We start from the raw sequence: 17,244 nt of genomic DNA on the forward strand, positions 1-17,244 counted from the left end.
ATTCATCCAAACTCATGTCTGTCATTATAATGTATAATGCTTCAATATATAAATGAATAAATAGGCATAAAATAACTTTTCAACTCTTTTTTGAGTGCAGGCGGCAGCTCTACACTGCACCAAAATACATGGCGCTAACTGCACTGATGGCAGGACTTTGAGAAAAGATGATGTAAATCATTAGTGGTCCTAACTTCCACTACACCTGACTCTGTATGTATTTGACACGTGTCAGAGGAACAAATTGTAGCTTTGTCTCAGCACACACCATTATCTTGACTATAATATACAGTTTACAATGATTAATGCTTTTTCCCTTCTAGGTATGTTCAATAGCTACACACTTTCTCCCTACTGAGCAAACAACAGTATGAGATAAATCTGCACCACTCACGTCAAGTCAGTCCTTGGGCTTTTGATTAAGCGTTCTATATATCAGTCCATGTTTATAAATCCTTCCCAAGGACTGGGGCTACAGGGAAAAGGTCTCTTCTAGGAGCCTTGAAGACAACTTGTTCTGTGAAGGTGGAGAGTAGGCATGCATGTGAACATTCAACAAACTATCGTGCTTAGACTCTAACCTCACCTAAGTTAATTATTAATAACTAAGTCCGGTATCCATCCACAGCCTCAGAGTAATTGAACCATTGAACCACAATTGTTCAAAACAAAACACTACAGAGAGGGCGATTAAATGAAAAGGACGTCATGGTCAAAACCAGTGTTCTGCAGTATACCACTATGAATGGGTCAGGGAGACTGCACCTGTGTAACTGTGTGTTTGATACTGGGACAACAACTCGTACACCTCCGCTCGAGACTGAGATCTTAGCGTGCCCTTGTCTCCAGAGTCAGCCAACGCACACACACACGCGCACACACACACACACACACACACACGCGCACACGCACACACACACACGCACACACGCACACTCGCTCTTGGGCGATTAGAGAATCTCCTAGAGAGAAAAAAACTCAGTTACTGAGCTGGGCAGTAAGTGCAGTTTCCTCAGTGACTGGGTTACAAATGGCCCGTTCACAGAAGCACTCAGTCTGCTCTCTCCACTTCATTGGCCAGTTGTGAAAGGAATCAACCCGAGATATTTTTTATTTGAACACACAATCCAATGGAAATACATACAAGATTTTCTTGAACGACTGTGAGAAGGTCACTTCTGGTGACTTTTTTAAAGGACATTGTACTCCAAAATACATGAAAATTCTATTATGTTCTCTTCCTTTGAAACTCATCTGTAAATCAAGGACAGTTTCATTTTATCTCTTGAGCTCAGTGACATCACCAGACAATTCTATATTAACCCCCGAAATAATTTAGCTAGCGTAACGTTACTGTATCTTAGCTAATAATTATAATAGGGTTAGCTATACTTACAGGATTACAAGCTAGCTAGCTAGTCTCCTTGGAGGTTTCTTGGACGATCTGATGAGAATCTGAGGACGATTTCTAACTTTTTCTAACTTCCCACTGGGCACAGATGTCAATTCAGTGTCAATTCCACGTTGGTTCAACATCATTTCATTTAAATTATGTGGAAACAACGTTGATTCAACCAAAGGCGCGTCTCAGCAAAATAAAACAAATACTACTAATAATAAAATAAAGGTTAAAAATGTTTTTTGAAGTAGTGGCAACGATTTAGTAAATACAGTGCCTTCAGAAAGTATTCACACCCCTTTACTTTTCCACAATTTTTGGTGTTATAGCCCGAATTTAAAATTGATTAAATTGAGATCTTGTGTCTACACACAATACCCCATAATGTCAAAGTGGAATTTTGATTGTAGAACAATTCATTAAAAAAATGTAAAGCTGAAATGTCTTAAGTCAATAAGTATTCAACCCCTTTGTTATGGCAAGCCTAAATAAGTTCAGGAGTAAAAATGTGCTTAACAAATCACATAATAAATGTTGCATGGACTCAATCCATATTCAATAATGGTGGTTAAGAGGATTTTTTTAATGACTACACAATCTCTGTACCCCACACATACAATTATCTGTAAGGTCCCTCAATCAAGTAGTGAATTTCAAGCACAGACTCAACCACAAAGACCAGGGAGGTTTTTCAATGCCTAGCAAAGGACACCGTTTGGTAGAGGTGTAAAAAGTGTTGAATATCCCTTTGAGCATGGTGAAGTTACTAATTAGGCTTTGGATGGTGTATCAATACACCCTGTCACTACAAAGATACAGCCTTCCTTCCTAACTCAGTTACCGGAAATGAAGGAAACTGCTCAGGGATTTCATCATGAGGCCAATGGTGATTTTAAAACAGTTAGAGTTTTTTATTTTTACATTTTACATTTATCTCACCTTTATGGAACCTGGTAGGCAAGTTGAGAACAAGTTCTAATTTACAACTGCGACCTGGCCAAGATAAAGCAAAGCAGTTCGACACATATAACAACACAGAGTTACACATGGAGTAAAACAAACATACAGTCAATAATACAGTAGAAAAATAAGTCTATATACAATGTGAGCAAATGAGGTGAGATAAGGGAGGTAAAGGCAATAATAGGCCATGGTGGCAAAGTAAATACAATATAGCAATTAAAACAATGGAATGGTAGATTTGACAGTAGATGAGTGTGCAAAGTAGAAATACTGGGGTGCAAAGGAGCAAAATAAATAAATAAATACATTAGGGGAAGAGGTAGTTGTTTGGGCTATTTATAGATGGGCTATGTACAGGTGCAGTGATCTGTGAGCTGCTCTGACAGCTGGTGCTTAAAGCTAGTGAGGGAGATAAGTGTTTCCAGTTTCAGAGATTTTGTAGTTCATTCCAGTCATTGGCAGCAGTGAACTGGAAGGAGAGGCGGCCAAAGGAGGAATTGGCTTTGGGGGTGACAAGTGAGATATACCTGCTGGAACACGTGCTACGGGTGGGTGCAGCTATGGTGACCAGCGAGCAGAGATAAGGCGGGACTTTACCTAGCAGGGTCTTGTAGATGACCTGGAGCCAGTGGGTTTGGCGACGAGTATGAAGCGAGGGCCAGCCAACGAGAGTGTATAGGTCGCAGTGGTGGGTAGTATATGGGGCTTTGGTGACAAAACGGATGGCACTGTGATAGACTGCATCCAATTTGTTGAGTAGGGTGTTGGAGGCTATTTTGTAAATGACATCACCAAAGTTGAGGATCGGTAAGATGGTCAGTTTTACGAGGGTATGTTTGGCAGCATGAGTGAAGGATGCTTTGTTGCAAAAGACGAAGCCAATTCTAGATTTAACTTTGGATTGGAGATGTTTTATGTGAGTATGGAAGGTGAGTTTACAGTCTAACCAGACACCTAGGTATTTGTAGTTGTCCATACATTCTAAGTCAGAACCGTCCAGAGTAGTGATGCTGAACGGGCGGGCAGGTGCAGGCAGCGATCGGTTGAAGAGCATGCATTTAGTTTTACTTGTATTTAAGAGCAGTTGGAGGCCACGGAAGGAGAGTTGTATGGCATTGAAGCTCGTCTGGAGGGTTGTTAACACAGTGTCCAAAGAAGGGCCAGAAGTAAACAGAATGGTGTCGTCTGCGTAGAGGTGGATCAGAGACTCACCAGCAGCAAGAGCGACATCATTGATATATACAGAGAAGAGAGTCGGCCCAAGAATTGAACCCTGTGGCACCCCCATAGAGACTGCCAGAGGCCCGGACAACAGGCCCTCAGATTTGACACACTGAACTCTGTCGGAGAAGTAGTTGGTGAACCAGTCGAGGCAATCATTTGAGAAACCAAGGCTGTTGAGTCTGCCGATGAGGATGTGGTGATTGACAGAGTCGAAAGCCTTGGCCAGGTCAATGAATACGGCTGCACAGTACTGTTTCTTGTCGATGGCGGTTAAGATATCGTTTAGGACCTTGAGCGTGGCTGAGGTGCACCCATGACCAGCTCTGAAACCAGATTGCATAGCGGAGAAGGTACGGTGGGATTCGAAATGGTCGGTGATCTGTTTGTTAACTTGGCTTTCGAAGACCTTAGAAAGGCAGGGTAGGATAGATATAGGTCTGTAGCAGTTTGGGTCAAGAGTGTCCCTCCCTTTGAAGAGGGGGATGACCGCAGCTGCTTTCCAATCTTTGGGAATCTCAGACGACACGAAAGGAGGTTGAACAGGCTAGTAATAGGGGTTGCAACAATTTCGGCAGATAATTTTAGAAAGAAAGGGCCCAGATTGTCTAGCCCGGCTGATTTGTGGGGGTCCAGATTTTGCAGCTCTTTCAGAACATCAGCTGACTGGATTTGGGAGAAGGAGAAATGGGGAAGGCTTGGGCGAGTTGCTGTGGGGGGTGCAGTGCTGTTGACCGGGGTAGGGGTGGCCAGGCGGAAAGCATGGCCAGCCATAGAAAAATACTTATTGAAATTCTCAATTGTAGTGGATTTATCGGTGGTGACAGAGTTTCCTATCCTCAGTGCAGTGGGCAGCTGGGAGGAGGTGCTCTTATTCTCCATGGACTTTACAATGTCCCAGAACTTTTTTCAGTTTGTGTTGCAGGAAGCAAATTTCTGCTTGAAAAAGCTAGCCTTGGCTTTTCTAACTGCCTGTGTATATTGGTTTCTAACTTCCCTAAAAAGTTGCATTTCACGGGGGCTGTTCGATGCTAATGCAGACCGCCACAGGATGCTTTTGTGTTGGTTAAGGGCAGTCAGGTCTGGAGAGAACCAAGGGCTATATCTGTTCCTGGTTCTACATTTCTTGAATGGGGCATGCTTATTTAAGATTGTGAGGAAGGCATTTAAAAAAAAAAACAGCCATCCTCTACTGATGGGATGAGGTCGATATCCTTCCAGGATACCCGGGCCAGGTCGATTAGAAAGGCCTGCTCGCTGAAGTGTTTCAGGGAGCGTTTGATAGTGATGAGTGGAGGTCGTTTGAACGCTGACCCATTATGGATGCAGGCAATGAGGCAGTGATTGCTGAGATCTTGGTTGAAAATGGCAGAGGAGTATTTAGAGGGCAAGTTGGTTAGGATGATATCTATGAGGGTGCCGTGTTTACGGCATTGGGGTTGTACCTGGTAGGTTCATTGATAATTTGTGTGAGATTGAGGGCATCAGCTTAGATTGTAGGATGGCCGGGGTGTTAAGTATGTCACAGTTTAGGTCACCTAGCAGCACGAGCTCTGAAGATAGATGGGGGGCAATCTGTTCACATATGGTATCCAGAGCACAGCTGGGGGCAGAGGGTGGTCTATAGCAGACGGCAACGGTGAGAGACTTGTTTTTAGAGAGGTGGATTTTTAAAATTAGAAGTTGTTTGGGTGCAGACCTGGATAGTAGTACAGAACTCTGCAGGCTCTCTCTGCAGTAGATTGCAACACCGCCCCCTTTGGCCGTTCTATCTTGTCTGAAAATGTTGTAGTTAGGGATGGAGATTTCAGAGTTATTGGTGGTCTTCCTAAGCCAGGATTCAGACACGGCTAAGACATCCGGGTTGGCAGAGTGTGCTAAAGCAGTGAATAAAACAAACTTAGGGAGGAGGCTTCTAACGTTAACATGCATGAAACCAAGGCTTTTACGATTACAGAAGTCATCAAAAGAGAGCGCCTGGGGAATAGGAGTGGAGCTAGGCACTGCAGGGCTTGGATTCACCTCTACAGAGGAGGAGGAACAGAGGAGGAGTAGGATAAGGGTACGGCTAAAAGCCATGAGAATTGGACGTCTAGGACATCCGGAACAGAGAGTAAAAGGAGCAGGTTTCTGGGGGCGATAAAATAGATTCAAGGTATAGGGTACAGACAAAGGTATGGTAGAGTTTAATGGTTGTGATATGAGAAAACTGAGGATGGATCAACAACATTGTAGTTACTCCACAATACTAACCTAAATGACAGAGTGAAAAAACATACATCCGGTTTGCAACAAGGCACTTAAGTATTATTGCAAAATGTGTGGCAAAGAAATGAACATTTTGTCCTGAATACAAAGTGTAATGTTTGGAGCAAATCCAATACATCACTGAGTACCACTCTTCATATTTTCAAGCATGGTGGTGGCTGCATTATAATATGGGTATGTTTATCATCGGCAAGGGGTAGCCTAAATCTACACTGGAGTTTTATACCACGATGACATTATATGTTCCTGAGTGACCCCGGTTACAGTTTTGACTTAAATCAGCTTGGAAATCTATAGCAAGACTTGAAAATGGCTGTCTAGCAATCATCAACAATCCATTTGAATAATGTTTTGAAGAATAATGGGCAAATATTGTCCAGTCCAGGTGTGCAAAGCTCTTAGAGACTTACCCCAAAAGACTCACAGCTGTAATCATTGCAGGATTACATTGCAGTAGGTATTGTCATAGATAGTGTAACTATGGTGACACTATGATATGGTCAACAACATCACCCCACAGTACAGCACAGGGGACTACAGTAGGGAGTAGCCAGTGACTAACCAACCAGCTAGGTGTTGAGAGGAGTGGCCTACTACTACTATAAACCTAACCTAGCTGTTTAGACCCAGTGGGAGTGTGTAAGCATCACAACAAGCCCCACAGCACAGGAACCGCAGTAGCTGTAGGGTATCTAGCTAACCAGTGAATAGGTACTACATCTATAATCTGACCTGGCAGTTTGTTACCCTGGTGTTGTGTTAGACTGATTACGAGATTAGTCTCTGTGTGCATGGGACTGTTCACATTCCAAGGCCCAAATAAGACTCTGCTCCCCTCTAGGCAACTATCCAGTTAGAATAAGTCAACCCCTCTGTGCTCTTTCTGCCACAGGGCTCAAGTTCATATCAATAATGCTCTCTGTTGTATTGGACAACAATAAAGGAAGCAGTGAGTCAGTGGGAGATACAACTCACTGGCTAACTCTGCAAAGGAAAGACTGATGAGCGCTTGTACTGTATGAGGTTCATAAATTATCCTGCCAAAATAATTATGGAAATAAAAATATTCCTTCCTTCCCTGGGTCTTATTAAAATAGTGGAATATGTTAGCAGAGTTTGGGACTGTAATGTAGTGTATTAGAAGCAGGAGCCAGTTTAGACCTGATTAAGAGAGACGTACACAATGACAACCTGTCATTTTAGAAGTTGAAGGTTGGGGAAACACTATCTGCATCCCAAATGGCACCCTAATCTTTATATGGTGCATCACTTTTGAGCAGAGCCCTATAGGCCCTGGTCAATCTAAAGTAGTGCACTATAAAGTGAATAGTGCGCCATTTGGGACGCAGACACTGTGGTGAGAGACACCTGTCATGGCCAGTTCTATGCAACACAATGGGATTAGACCCAAACAATGGGAGCACTATCCTCTAAAAAGTAGGCACTGTGTATTTAGGCATACTATGGAGTAATAAAACAAAAGTGACCCATTTCACTCCAACAGACATTTATTTTACTGACCATAATTAGCATATGAAATAGCTGCATATTATTAGTAACAACATACTATACTTCATATGAACTAGGATCCTATTGGAACATACTGCTATTTGTGTACTGTGTGTAAGGTAAAGGAAAATCTTAATATTCTATTTCCTGATATTATAGTGCTTTTCTTAGCATACAATAACATGAAGGAACTGATCAAAATATATACATTGAACATTTGATTTAAAGGTTTTTATTAATAACATTAATAATAATAATATGAAGGGACAAAGAGGAGAATAAACAAGGAAATATCAGGAAATAAAATACTTATTTGGATAGTTATATAGTCCACGCATTGTGCCCATTGTCTGCTAAAGCAGCTTGATCTGGTTTTAGAAATCTTTGGCCATCTCATTTGGGATCTTTCAATACCACAACAGACTAGCTATTGATTAAGGACTGAGGAAGAAAAAAAAATCTGCCTTCATTTGGAGGGTGTCCAAGTGCTGAGAGAGAGAAAGAGAGACTGTCAGGACACATCAATGAGAGACTGTGGATTGCTACTAGTGTTCCCATAGACTTCCAGTAATTCAGCCAACGACTATCTACATGTATTTAAAAGCACATCTCGGCAGAAATAGATATAAAGCCTCCTGAGTGGCGCAGCAGTCTAAGGCACTGAGGCTTGAGGAGTCACTACAGACCCGGGTTCGATCCCCGTCTGTGAAACAGACGATCCCCGGCTGTGACGCAGCCGGGAGACCAATGAGGCGGTGCATAATTGGCCCAGCATCGTCTGGGATAGGGAAGGGTTTGGCCTGCCGGGATGTCCTTGCCCCATCGTGCTCTAGCGACTCCTGTGGTGGGCTGGGCGCATGCATGCTGACATCGGTCGCCAGTTGTACGGTGTTTCCTCCAACACATTGGTGTGGCTGGCTTCCGGGTTAAGAGAGCAGTGTGTCAAGAAGCAGTGTGACCTGGCGGGGTCGTGTTTCGGAGGATGCATGGCTCTCGACCTTCGCCTCTCCTGAGTCCATATGGTAGTTGCAACAATGGGACAATTGGATATCACGGAAAAGGGGTAAAAAATTAAATAAACAAATATATACATACACACACACACACACACACACACAACTGTTCAAAAGTTTGGGGTCACTTAGAAATATCCTTGTTTTTGAAAGAAAAGCTCATTTTTTGTCCATTAAGAAACAGACGCCTCACAAGTCCTCAACTGGCAGCTTCAGTAAATAGTACCCGCAAAACACCAGTCTCAACGTGAAGAGGTGACTCTGGGATGCTGGCCTTCAAGGCGAAGGTGAAGCTGGTTGAGATAATGCCAAGAGTGTGCAAAGCTTTCATCAAGGTAAAGGGTGGCTACTTTGAAGAATCTCAAATATATTTTGATTTGTTTAACCTTTTTTTGGTTACTATATGATTCCATGTGTTATTTTATAGTTTTGATGTATTCACTGTTATTCTACAATGTAGAAAATAGTAAAAATAAAGAAAACCCTGGAATGAGTAGGTGTGTCCAAACTTTTGACTGGTACTGTGTGTGTGTGTGTGTGTGTGTGTGTGTGTGTGTGTGTGTGTGTGTGTGTGTGTGTGTGTGTGTGTGTGTGTGTGTGTGTGTGTGTATAAAATCATATTTTTTGCAGCGGTTGCAACAATTTAGATCCACCTCTGCTAAAATAATATAGAGGAAACTACCTTGAGAAGCTCTTTAACCCTTCCACACGTTAGAACTAATGCTATTCTTGTCGGTTGTCACTTGAGTTTCCCCCCTATTGAGCAGAGGACAGACAGTGAATACCCTCACCCTCAGCCACTCCACAGAGCAACAATGGCAGCATGCCCTCTGGGAGCCATGTGTTCTCATAGCAACCTATATTTACACCACTAGGAGAGAGAGACTTGCTCTCTATTTGGTAGCAGCTGGGTATTTATGACTGATAGAAGTATCCTGCAAAAAGTGAATGACCCACATGCATCTAGGGGACATTTGAGCTCCACAGAGACATTTGTTTGCAGTTGCTAAGAGCATGCAGCTTCCTAATTCAGCATATGCCCCGACTCTCAAATGACAAACTACTCGACGGGTAGACTAAAGCCGACCCTGTTTTATTGCTGAGATGGCAGGGTCTTCATTGGCTTTCTGATGATAACAACCTGGCCTATGCTCTCTGAAGTGGCCATTTAAAACTGTATTTGGCTCTACTACAATACAATACCCAGTTCTCTGAGCACAGTAACACGGAAAACACCAACAGGTAGCCTAAAGTCAAATCAGTATAATAAAATAATGTACCAAGAACTAGATCATGAAGGTTGTATTGGTTTTTAAATGAAAACATAAGCCCATGAATATTTTCATATATTTGCCTTGCTGTTTTCATTATGTTTAGGTTATGGTTCGCGGTGCCTCCAAAGTTTTTTGGGGTGTATTATTTTTGTTGCGTATAGATTTAAAATGTTCTCCTTTTAGATAATGATAGCGGGTGAGTCACTAAAGAGGGCTATGTGGATGTTTCAGTTGTAGACTATGTAGAGGGTGTATTCCGTTCCAGTCCAGAGCACTCCAACATCAGACACTCTCCCCCCATGGCCTCTTCCCAAATGCCATGCTCTATCATTACTCACCCACACACGCTACACCATGCTCAGAATACTCCAGCTCTGCTAGCCTCGAACCATTAAACACCCACACAACATGCTCAGAATACTCCAGCTCTGCTAGCCTCAGACCATTACACACCCACACAACATGCTCAGAATACTCCAGCTCTGCTAGCCTCAGACCATTACACACCCGCACACCATGCTCAGAATACTCCAGCTCTGCTAGCCTCGAACCATTACACACCCACACACCATGCTCAGAATACTCCAGCTCTGCTAGCCTCGAACCATTACACACCCACACAACATGCTCAGAATACTCCAGCTCTGCTAGCCTCAGACCATTACACACCCACACAACATGCTCAGAATACTCCAGCTCTGCTAGCCTCAGACCATTACACACCCACACAACATGCTCAGAATACTCCAGCTCTGCTAGCCTCAGACCATTACACACCCGCACACCATGCTCAGAATACTCCAGCTCTGCTAGCCTCGAACCATTACACACCCACACACCATGCTCAGAATACTCCAGCTCTGCTAGCCTCGAACCATTACACACCCACACACCATGCTCAGAATACTCCAGCTCTGCTAGCCTCGAACCATTACACACCCACACACCATGCTCAGAATACTCTAGCCTCAGACCGTTCCAAAGCTGCTGGTTCTGGGAGGGACAGGACTGTACTGACTATAACCACATCTCTGGGGGAACAAGTGAACACAGCTCCTTTGGCTCTAACAAAGGTGCCTTCTGGAATAAATGACTCATTAGCAGCAAGAGAGAGAGAGATACATGAATAAGAGAAGAGCATCTCTGGGCTGCCGTTCTCTCTTACATCCACCTAACGGAGAGGCAGAGACACCGCTTGTTGTACTGTAACAAACCAGACACCACCCCTCTTCCCTTCACAGTAGTCAGAGACATGTAAGCTAGGTGCCTAGGTCTGGTCATCTGCTCCTGGTTGGTTGGTGACTCAGGGCTGCCTGATCTATGTACGACTGAAGGTGAGACATCGCATAAGTAATTACAGCCACAGGAAAAAACAGTCAACATATTCACTTCAACTACATACTCATAGAAAACACGGTTCTTTGGCTGTCCCCATAGGTAGGATCCTTTCGGTTCCATGTAGAACCCTCTGTGGGTAGGGTTTTACATGGATTGGGTTCTAACCTGGAACCAAAAGGGTTCTTCAAAGGGTTCTTCTACAGGTACAGCCCCAAAACACTTTTGGGTACTAGATAGCACCGTTTTTTAAAGAGTGCATGCATGCCACCTACCTAGTGAACAAATAATGACAAAGCATCCTCACTTCAAAGTACCTCAGGAATGTCTTAATGCAACTATTAAATATAGCATACACCATTGAGCAGTGTTCTGAAGTCATTTCAGAAGTAGGCTATTGACACAACAAATACATACAACTATAGTTTACTTATAAGACACATGGCTGAGTGGACCAAACAAAGCCTCTGAAGCCAGATGGTGCAGTACTGAGTTAATAGGGTAATTATTTTAGCATCCCATATTACTGCAGATATGTCAATGTTCCAAAGGGCACCCTATTTCTATATTGTGCACTACTTTTGACCAGGGTCCATAGGGCTTTGATCAAAAGTAGGGAACTATGTAGAGAATAGGTTGCCATTTGGGAAGCAGACTAAGTCTCTGCTCTGATCCACTGACCGCTTCAGACGACGGTCTCAGACCAACTTTCACTTAGCCATGACCCATGTCATGAGAAGACCTGTCCCCTTTAATAGAGACAGTGTTCCACGTATGTCTGGACAGCATTCAGTCTCTCTCAATCCCAGACAGAACCTAATCTTCGAGGATTGCACATGCCAGAGCAAACAAGAGACACCTACACTGTATAGCCAACCCTTTACACCAGGTCTGCATCCCTACAATATATAGTGCACTACTTTTTACCAGAGACCTATGGGCCAAGGTCAAAAGTAGTGCGCTATATAGGGAGTAGTGTGCCATTTGAGATGCAACCCAGGATTATACTGTATAACCTGGCCTGTCTAGAACAGCTTCTGTGTGTGAAACCATCCCTGGTGGAGGGTAATATCCCACAGGACAGGGAGTAGATCACTGAGCAGCGGGGACTGGGGAGGGAGGGAGGGCACAGAACAGCAGGAAATAACAATTAGCTTGTTCCATACTCCCTAAGCAACTCCCTCAATTAACAAAGCTCTGCTGCAGGGAAGGACTCAGAGAAACACATATTATACCACTCCTCTTTTAGCCATAGACACTTCCAGTCACAGAATGAGACTAACATATGATTATGGTATTTGTTAAATAAGGGGAGGCTACTGCAGCAAAGGTGTGAAAAAGGAAACAGATGTAAACAGTGGTAAACTAGTGTCAGTACTAGCATCACCGTATGATAACCTAAAGCATCATTATAATCAACAGCTGGTCTTCCTCTTACTAAGAGTCTGCCATCCGCAGTGTGATGGTGCAGGTGAAATAATCACAAACATCCAAACCAACCAATGTAAGAACATGGCTATTAATGAACACAAGATTACTACCACACCGAACCTAATATTTGGGGCCAGTCTCAACTGTACTGTACACTGATCAGTCTTCACCACAAACCCACCTACCACACAATCCTCAGACTACACAGTCTGACAGTGGCCCAAAATAGGTCCTGTAGTTTAGTGCTCAACTTGTGTTCAAACAGCCCCTCATATCCACCATGCAGGAGAGGACAGTGAAACTAGTCAACAGACTGCTGAAGAGTAATGACACACTTAAAACGTGTTCATGTTGCCCTCTTGACTACAATAATTACATTTAAAAGCAATAAATTCCCTAAAATGGTATGCATGTGTGTCTACATAATTATGATGTAACCTACCAATGAGTTGAAACGTATTCTCTTCAAAACTATTCTTACTTGAGTTGTAACTGCGTAAACAATAGTAAAACTAGATAGGGCAGGTCCCAATACAAGTAGAGCATACGCACAAAAGAGTCCATGGAAGTAATTCATCTGCTGTGTGTGGTGGCAGTCAGAGAACTATTTATAAAGACTAGTGCCAGGCAGTCAGGTCAATTTAAAACCGATGGCCAGTAAAACAGGAGTAGTTATTTCCAGCCATATACCACCGCCAACACTGCTCTCTCATCTTGCAAAAAGCTTAAAATGATCTTCTCTTGAAAAACAAATAGAAATGTCTGCTCTGGAGACAATTTGGTCTGAGAACCATTACTACACCCTTCTAGATGGTCCCTTAGCTCAGACACAACAACACCAGGCCCAGGCATTTACAGTACTAAACACACATACTGCTAATTAAGAATGTTGGCCTAGGTCTGTACACTTTAGCCTTTTAGACCTGGGACTGGAACTGCTCATAGCCCCTAAAACACACACAATGCTCCAATTCACACAAAAGAGAAACAACAAATAGACTCAAGCTAACTCCAGAGCAGTTATACTGTAACTGTATATCACATTATACAGTGAGTATCCACATGTTTGAAACACACCAAAATAGTAAGCGGGACTATTTTGCAATTGTGTCATCTTCTATATGACAATGTGCAAAATAAATATACACATACAATTAAACACATACTGTTGTGATCAAGATTGGACTCCCTATAACATCCTATAGCACAGTAAGGCAGAGCAGGGCTAGGAGGAGCAGGGCTCTCTGGGCTAGCTAACCAAAAAAGGATGGCTGGTGTCTCAGAATGTCTGAAAGTTTTGTCCCAAATGGCACCCTAATCCCTATGTAGTGTACTACTTTTGACCAGGGTCCATACACAGCCTCAGACATTAACCACAGACTGCCAGTTATCTGCCTACCTGGCCTTTACAGGGCTTCATTTGGTAAAGTCCTTCATCACTTTGAAACCACATACTGCTTTAGTAGCCTCCACTGAAATTGCCTGCTCAGATTTCAAAATCTAGTCACCCATGTACCAAAATGAGCATTAATCTCCTCGGAAGTGGACTGTGTCCCAAATGGCACACTAGTCCGTTGACAGGGACCATAGGACACTGGTCAAAAGTAGTGCACTATACTATATAGGGAATAGGGTGCCATTTGGGACATAACCCATCGCCTCAGAAGTGGACATTCTTACCTCCCTGTGAGTGTTTTATGGGCTTCGTTTCACTTTAAACCTCCCTTCTTGTTCTTGCCATGTAAATTAAAGCTGCTAACGCCTCTGTGATGACGTTAGCGGACTTACTGACAAAAGGAGAACACCCTAACAGATGGCAGTTGTCATAGTAATCTAAAGAGAACCTTTCACCAACTGGTAAAGGTACAACCTTTGACATGTTCCGTTGGGATTTAAAAAAAAAATATGAATCTAATAACTGAGACGTTCCCCGAAATGAGTGTCTTTTGCATCCTTTCATATTTTAAGAAGAAATTGTGGACAAATATTGAATTTGAAAAACCTGTTATATTAAATGAAGTCCCCTTTAATATAGACCACATAAAAATTCAATAAATCAAATTTTTTATGACTAAAAACTTTTAGCATTTTGACATGTCCCTCTGTGCATCCTCTGTAACTTCCAGGAAGATTTTAACCCACTTAACCCCAAGTTTTCATCATCATTGTAAAGCCATAGTTTTGTTGCTTTGATAGTCATTTCTGAAAACTATTATGTATCTCATGTGATTAGTGATTCATTTTAAGGTGATACATAAGGTCAGCCCTGTTTAACTCTCACTTTCATTTTTATTTTTGGAACATTGATCATCTAATTGTCAAATCATAGTCTAAAAGCAAGTGAGCTGGTTCTACTCTTTTTTTAAATTTTCTGGTATTTTGTGGTGGAAAACTGAGCGGATCGAGCATAACACATCAACCTTGTTACCAAAACTAGAAATGTTTTACAAATGTTTTGTTGTTGTGAAGCTTGCAATAGTCCCTCCCTGTTGCACACAACAAGCTTCCATTCTCCCTGTCAAGGGGATTTATGGCTGATTTAATAAGTCCTCAACCCTGTTACAGTCAACCCTGTTAATAGGCACTTACTATAGTAATTTCTTTATTTAATCTCTTGAGATGGGAAAACATGTTTTTTAATAAGTTGAACGTGCTCTTTACGACATAAAATAAATGTGAATTTAATTATTTGTTTTTTTTTGCCAAGTTACACTACTCAAAATGCACCTAATAAATGGAATGACCCAACTACTGCTTTCTTGGCCAGGGATCACTTAAAAAAGAGATTTGAAAAATGTTCAGTTAATGGGAACAACCAAGGAAATGGCACCATTGGTCTCCAGAGGGACAGGCAGAGCAGAGAGTAATGTTCAGCAACTGCTGTCTTTAAATAACCACTATTCATCATGTGCTTTCTGCAACATGTCATTGGAGGTGATTATATAAAAGCCTTCAGCAGGGTGGAGGAGATTCAGGGCCATAGGTGCAAAATACAAAGGATTTTGTTTACTTGCAGGTAATAAGGGTTGTGGACTTCAGCCTCCCACAACAACACCAGTAAATAGATTCTACCACATTATGACACTTGAAGGATAGAACGTGTTTCTGCACAAAAAGATATAGAATAATAACTATACAACAATCCCAAAGTGTCTGAGTTACATCTGTAAGAAGATTTGAATTACACTGTATAATGTAGATTAGGAAATATTTAAAAGTGCCTAAACAGTGTAACCCAGCAGTTTTAGAGATGATGTTTTGTGTTGCCTTGAGTCAACAACAACAGAGGTGACAAAAGAACTACAGAGACAGTAAAAATTCAGTAACTGCCACTGCACAAAAGCTTCTGTTGTGGACTGGCCCACAGTTGTTTCCCAATCAGGGGTCATGCAATTTGTTTTCCATAGAATTCAACTACACTGGAATTCTCTGCCTGTCAATACATACGATACTGTATGCTATGGCTTTTGATGTGTCTACTGACAACTACAGGGAGAGAAAGACTGTTTTAGGCTTACAACAATTCATGAAGTGTATATTGTTTTTAAAGAATATAGCCTCATATATATTATATATATATGATATATGCAAAGGCCTGCTAGGTGGCAGATAGGCATTCTCCATGTTTCTCTTGGATCAAGTCACCTTATGACCAAGTCTGTCTCCATCACCAGTCCTCAATATTATGATAATTGGATTGTTTGAACAGTTATTCAAACACAATACTTATTAATATACACATTTGGAGTGGGAAAGACAAACAATTATTAGAGACCTCAAATTCCTCACACTTACCCTATTGGAGGTTTTGTGGCTGTGTTGACTTCTCCAAAATCCATCTTCTGCATGTGGCACTGACTGTTTTTGCTAATATCCAACTTCAATGGTAAACGTTTGGCTATCCTCAATATTTTCCTTTTGTTCTGTCATCAAGGACACCAAAGCTCTACTGATATCTAAGCCCATTGATATCCAAATAACCGATAAAAGGACAAAAAAAAAAAAAAAGTGTTATTTTATCATTTATAATTCTTAAACAAAATATGGGTGCTATTTTTATAATGAAACAATAGTTGAGAATTTTGCTTGTTTACTTCTAGGCGACAATGCAGTCAACACAATGTAGGCTAGGCTATTTAAAAAAAAATACACATTAGTTTCACATTAATTACAAAATAGGATTTATTGGTCCATACAAAAGTGACTGCTCAAATTTGACAGTCATTTGCAGACTAAAGTCCTGCAACATAGTAACAGTTGTCTTCACAACAAAAAGTCGCAGCGCAGAGATACAAAGTAACCGCATAAACATTCAGGGTGTGATAGGTAGAATAGTTAACTTACGTCGACTCTGTTTTAATTCATATTCTCATAACAGATAATTGCAAAGCGATTTCGGAATAATCCGTGTAAATGCCGGTTGTCCCTGTTCTTGTCCGAGCCTGCCTTCGTCAGCACTCAAATGTCAATCATGCTCATTGGGAATTCACTGCCACTTCTTGCCAGCTCCAGAAGGCGAGCGAGCAGTAGGGTTGGGACGCACAAAAGGCAACAGTTGTCACCAGTCTCATTTTTTTTTTACTGTGACCCACATTTAACTTAAAACACACTCACGTTTTGATCGCTGTTTATCCATTAATACAACTATTCTACTAAATATGTAATATGCTAATAATTGCATAAAGCTCTGTGGAAAGAATGAGTCCATTTTATAGGCAGGCTGTAAAGTGACACTATCTGGACATAGGGAGCATATTAATTAAAAGGTTATTTCTATTGAGTTAAACGATCGCATTGATAATGAAGAACTCACAGATGCCAATTTCATAAA

At 41.9% G+C, this 17,244-nt stretch overlaps 1 protein-coding gene across 9 annotated transcripts in view; it reads right to left on the minus strand.

Moving 5' to 3' along the window:
* Positions 1-17,244, minus strand: part of LOC106605414 (protein cordon-bleu) — a 64,290-nt gene extending 47,046 nt beyond the window's left edge. For 3 of the 9 annotated variants that reach the window (XM_014201034.3, XM_082975391.1, XM_014201032.3), the window contains exons 1-2: positions 16,758-17,243; positions 16,209-16,369 (exon numbers count right to left, since the gene is read on the minus strand). In XM_014201034.3, coding sequence (XP_014056509.2) covers positions 16,209-16,261 — 53 coding nt within the window. In that variant the 5' untranslated portion in view covers positions 16,262-16,369; positions 16,758-17,243. Of the gene's footprint in view, positions 1-16,208; positions 16,370-16,757 lie in introns of all 9 variants that reach the window. The other 6 variants (XM_045718540.2, XM_045718539.2, XM_045718541.2 and 3 more) reach the window with 3 other exon arrangements.

The sequence above is a fragment of the Salmo salar genome, chromosome 05 (assembly GCF_965601325.2).
Source record: "Salmo salar chromosome 05, fSalSal1, whole genome shotgun sequence".
NCBI classification, from domain to species: domain Eukaryota; kingdom Metazoa; phylum Chordata; class Actinopteri; order Salmoniformes; family Salmonidae; genus Salmo; species Salmo salar.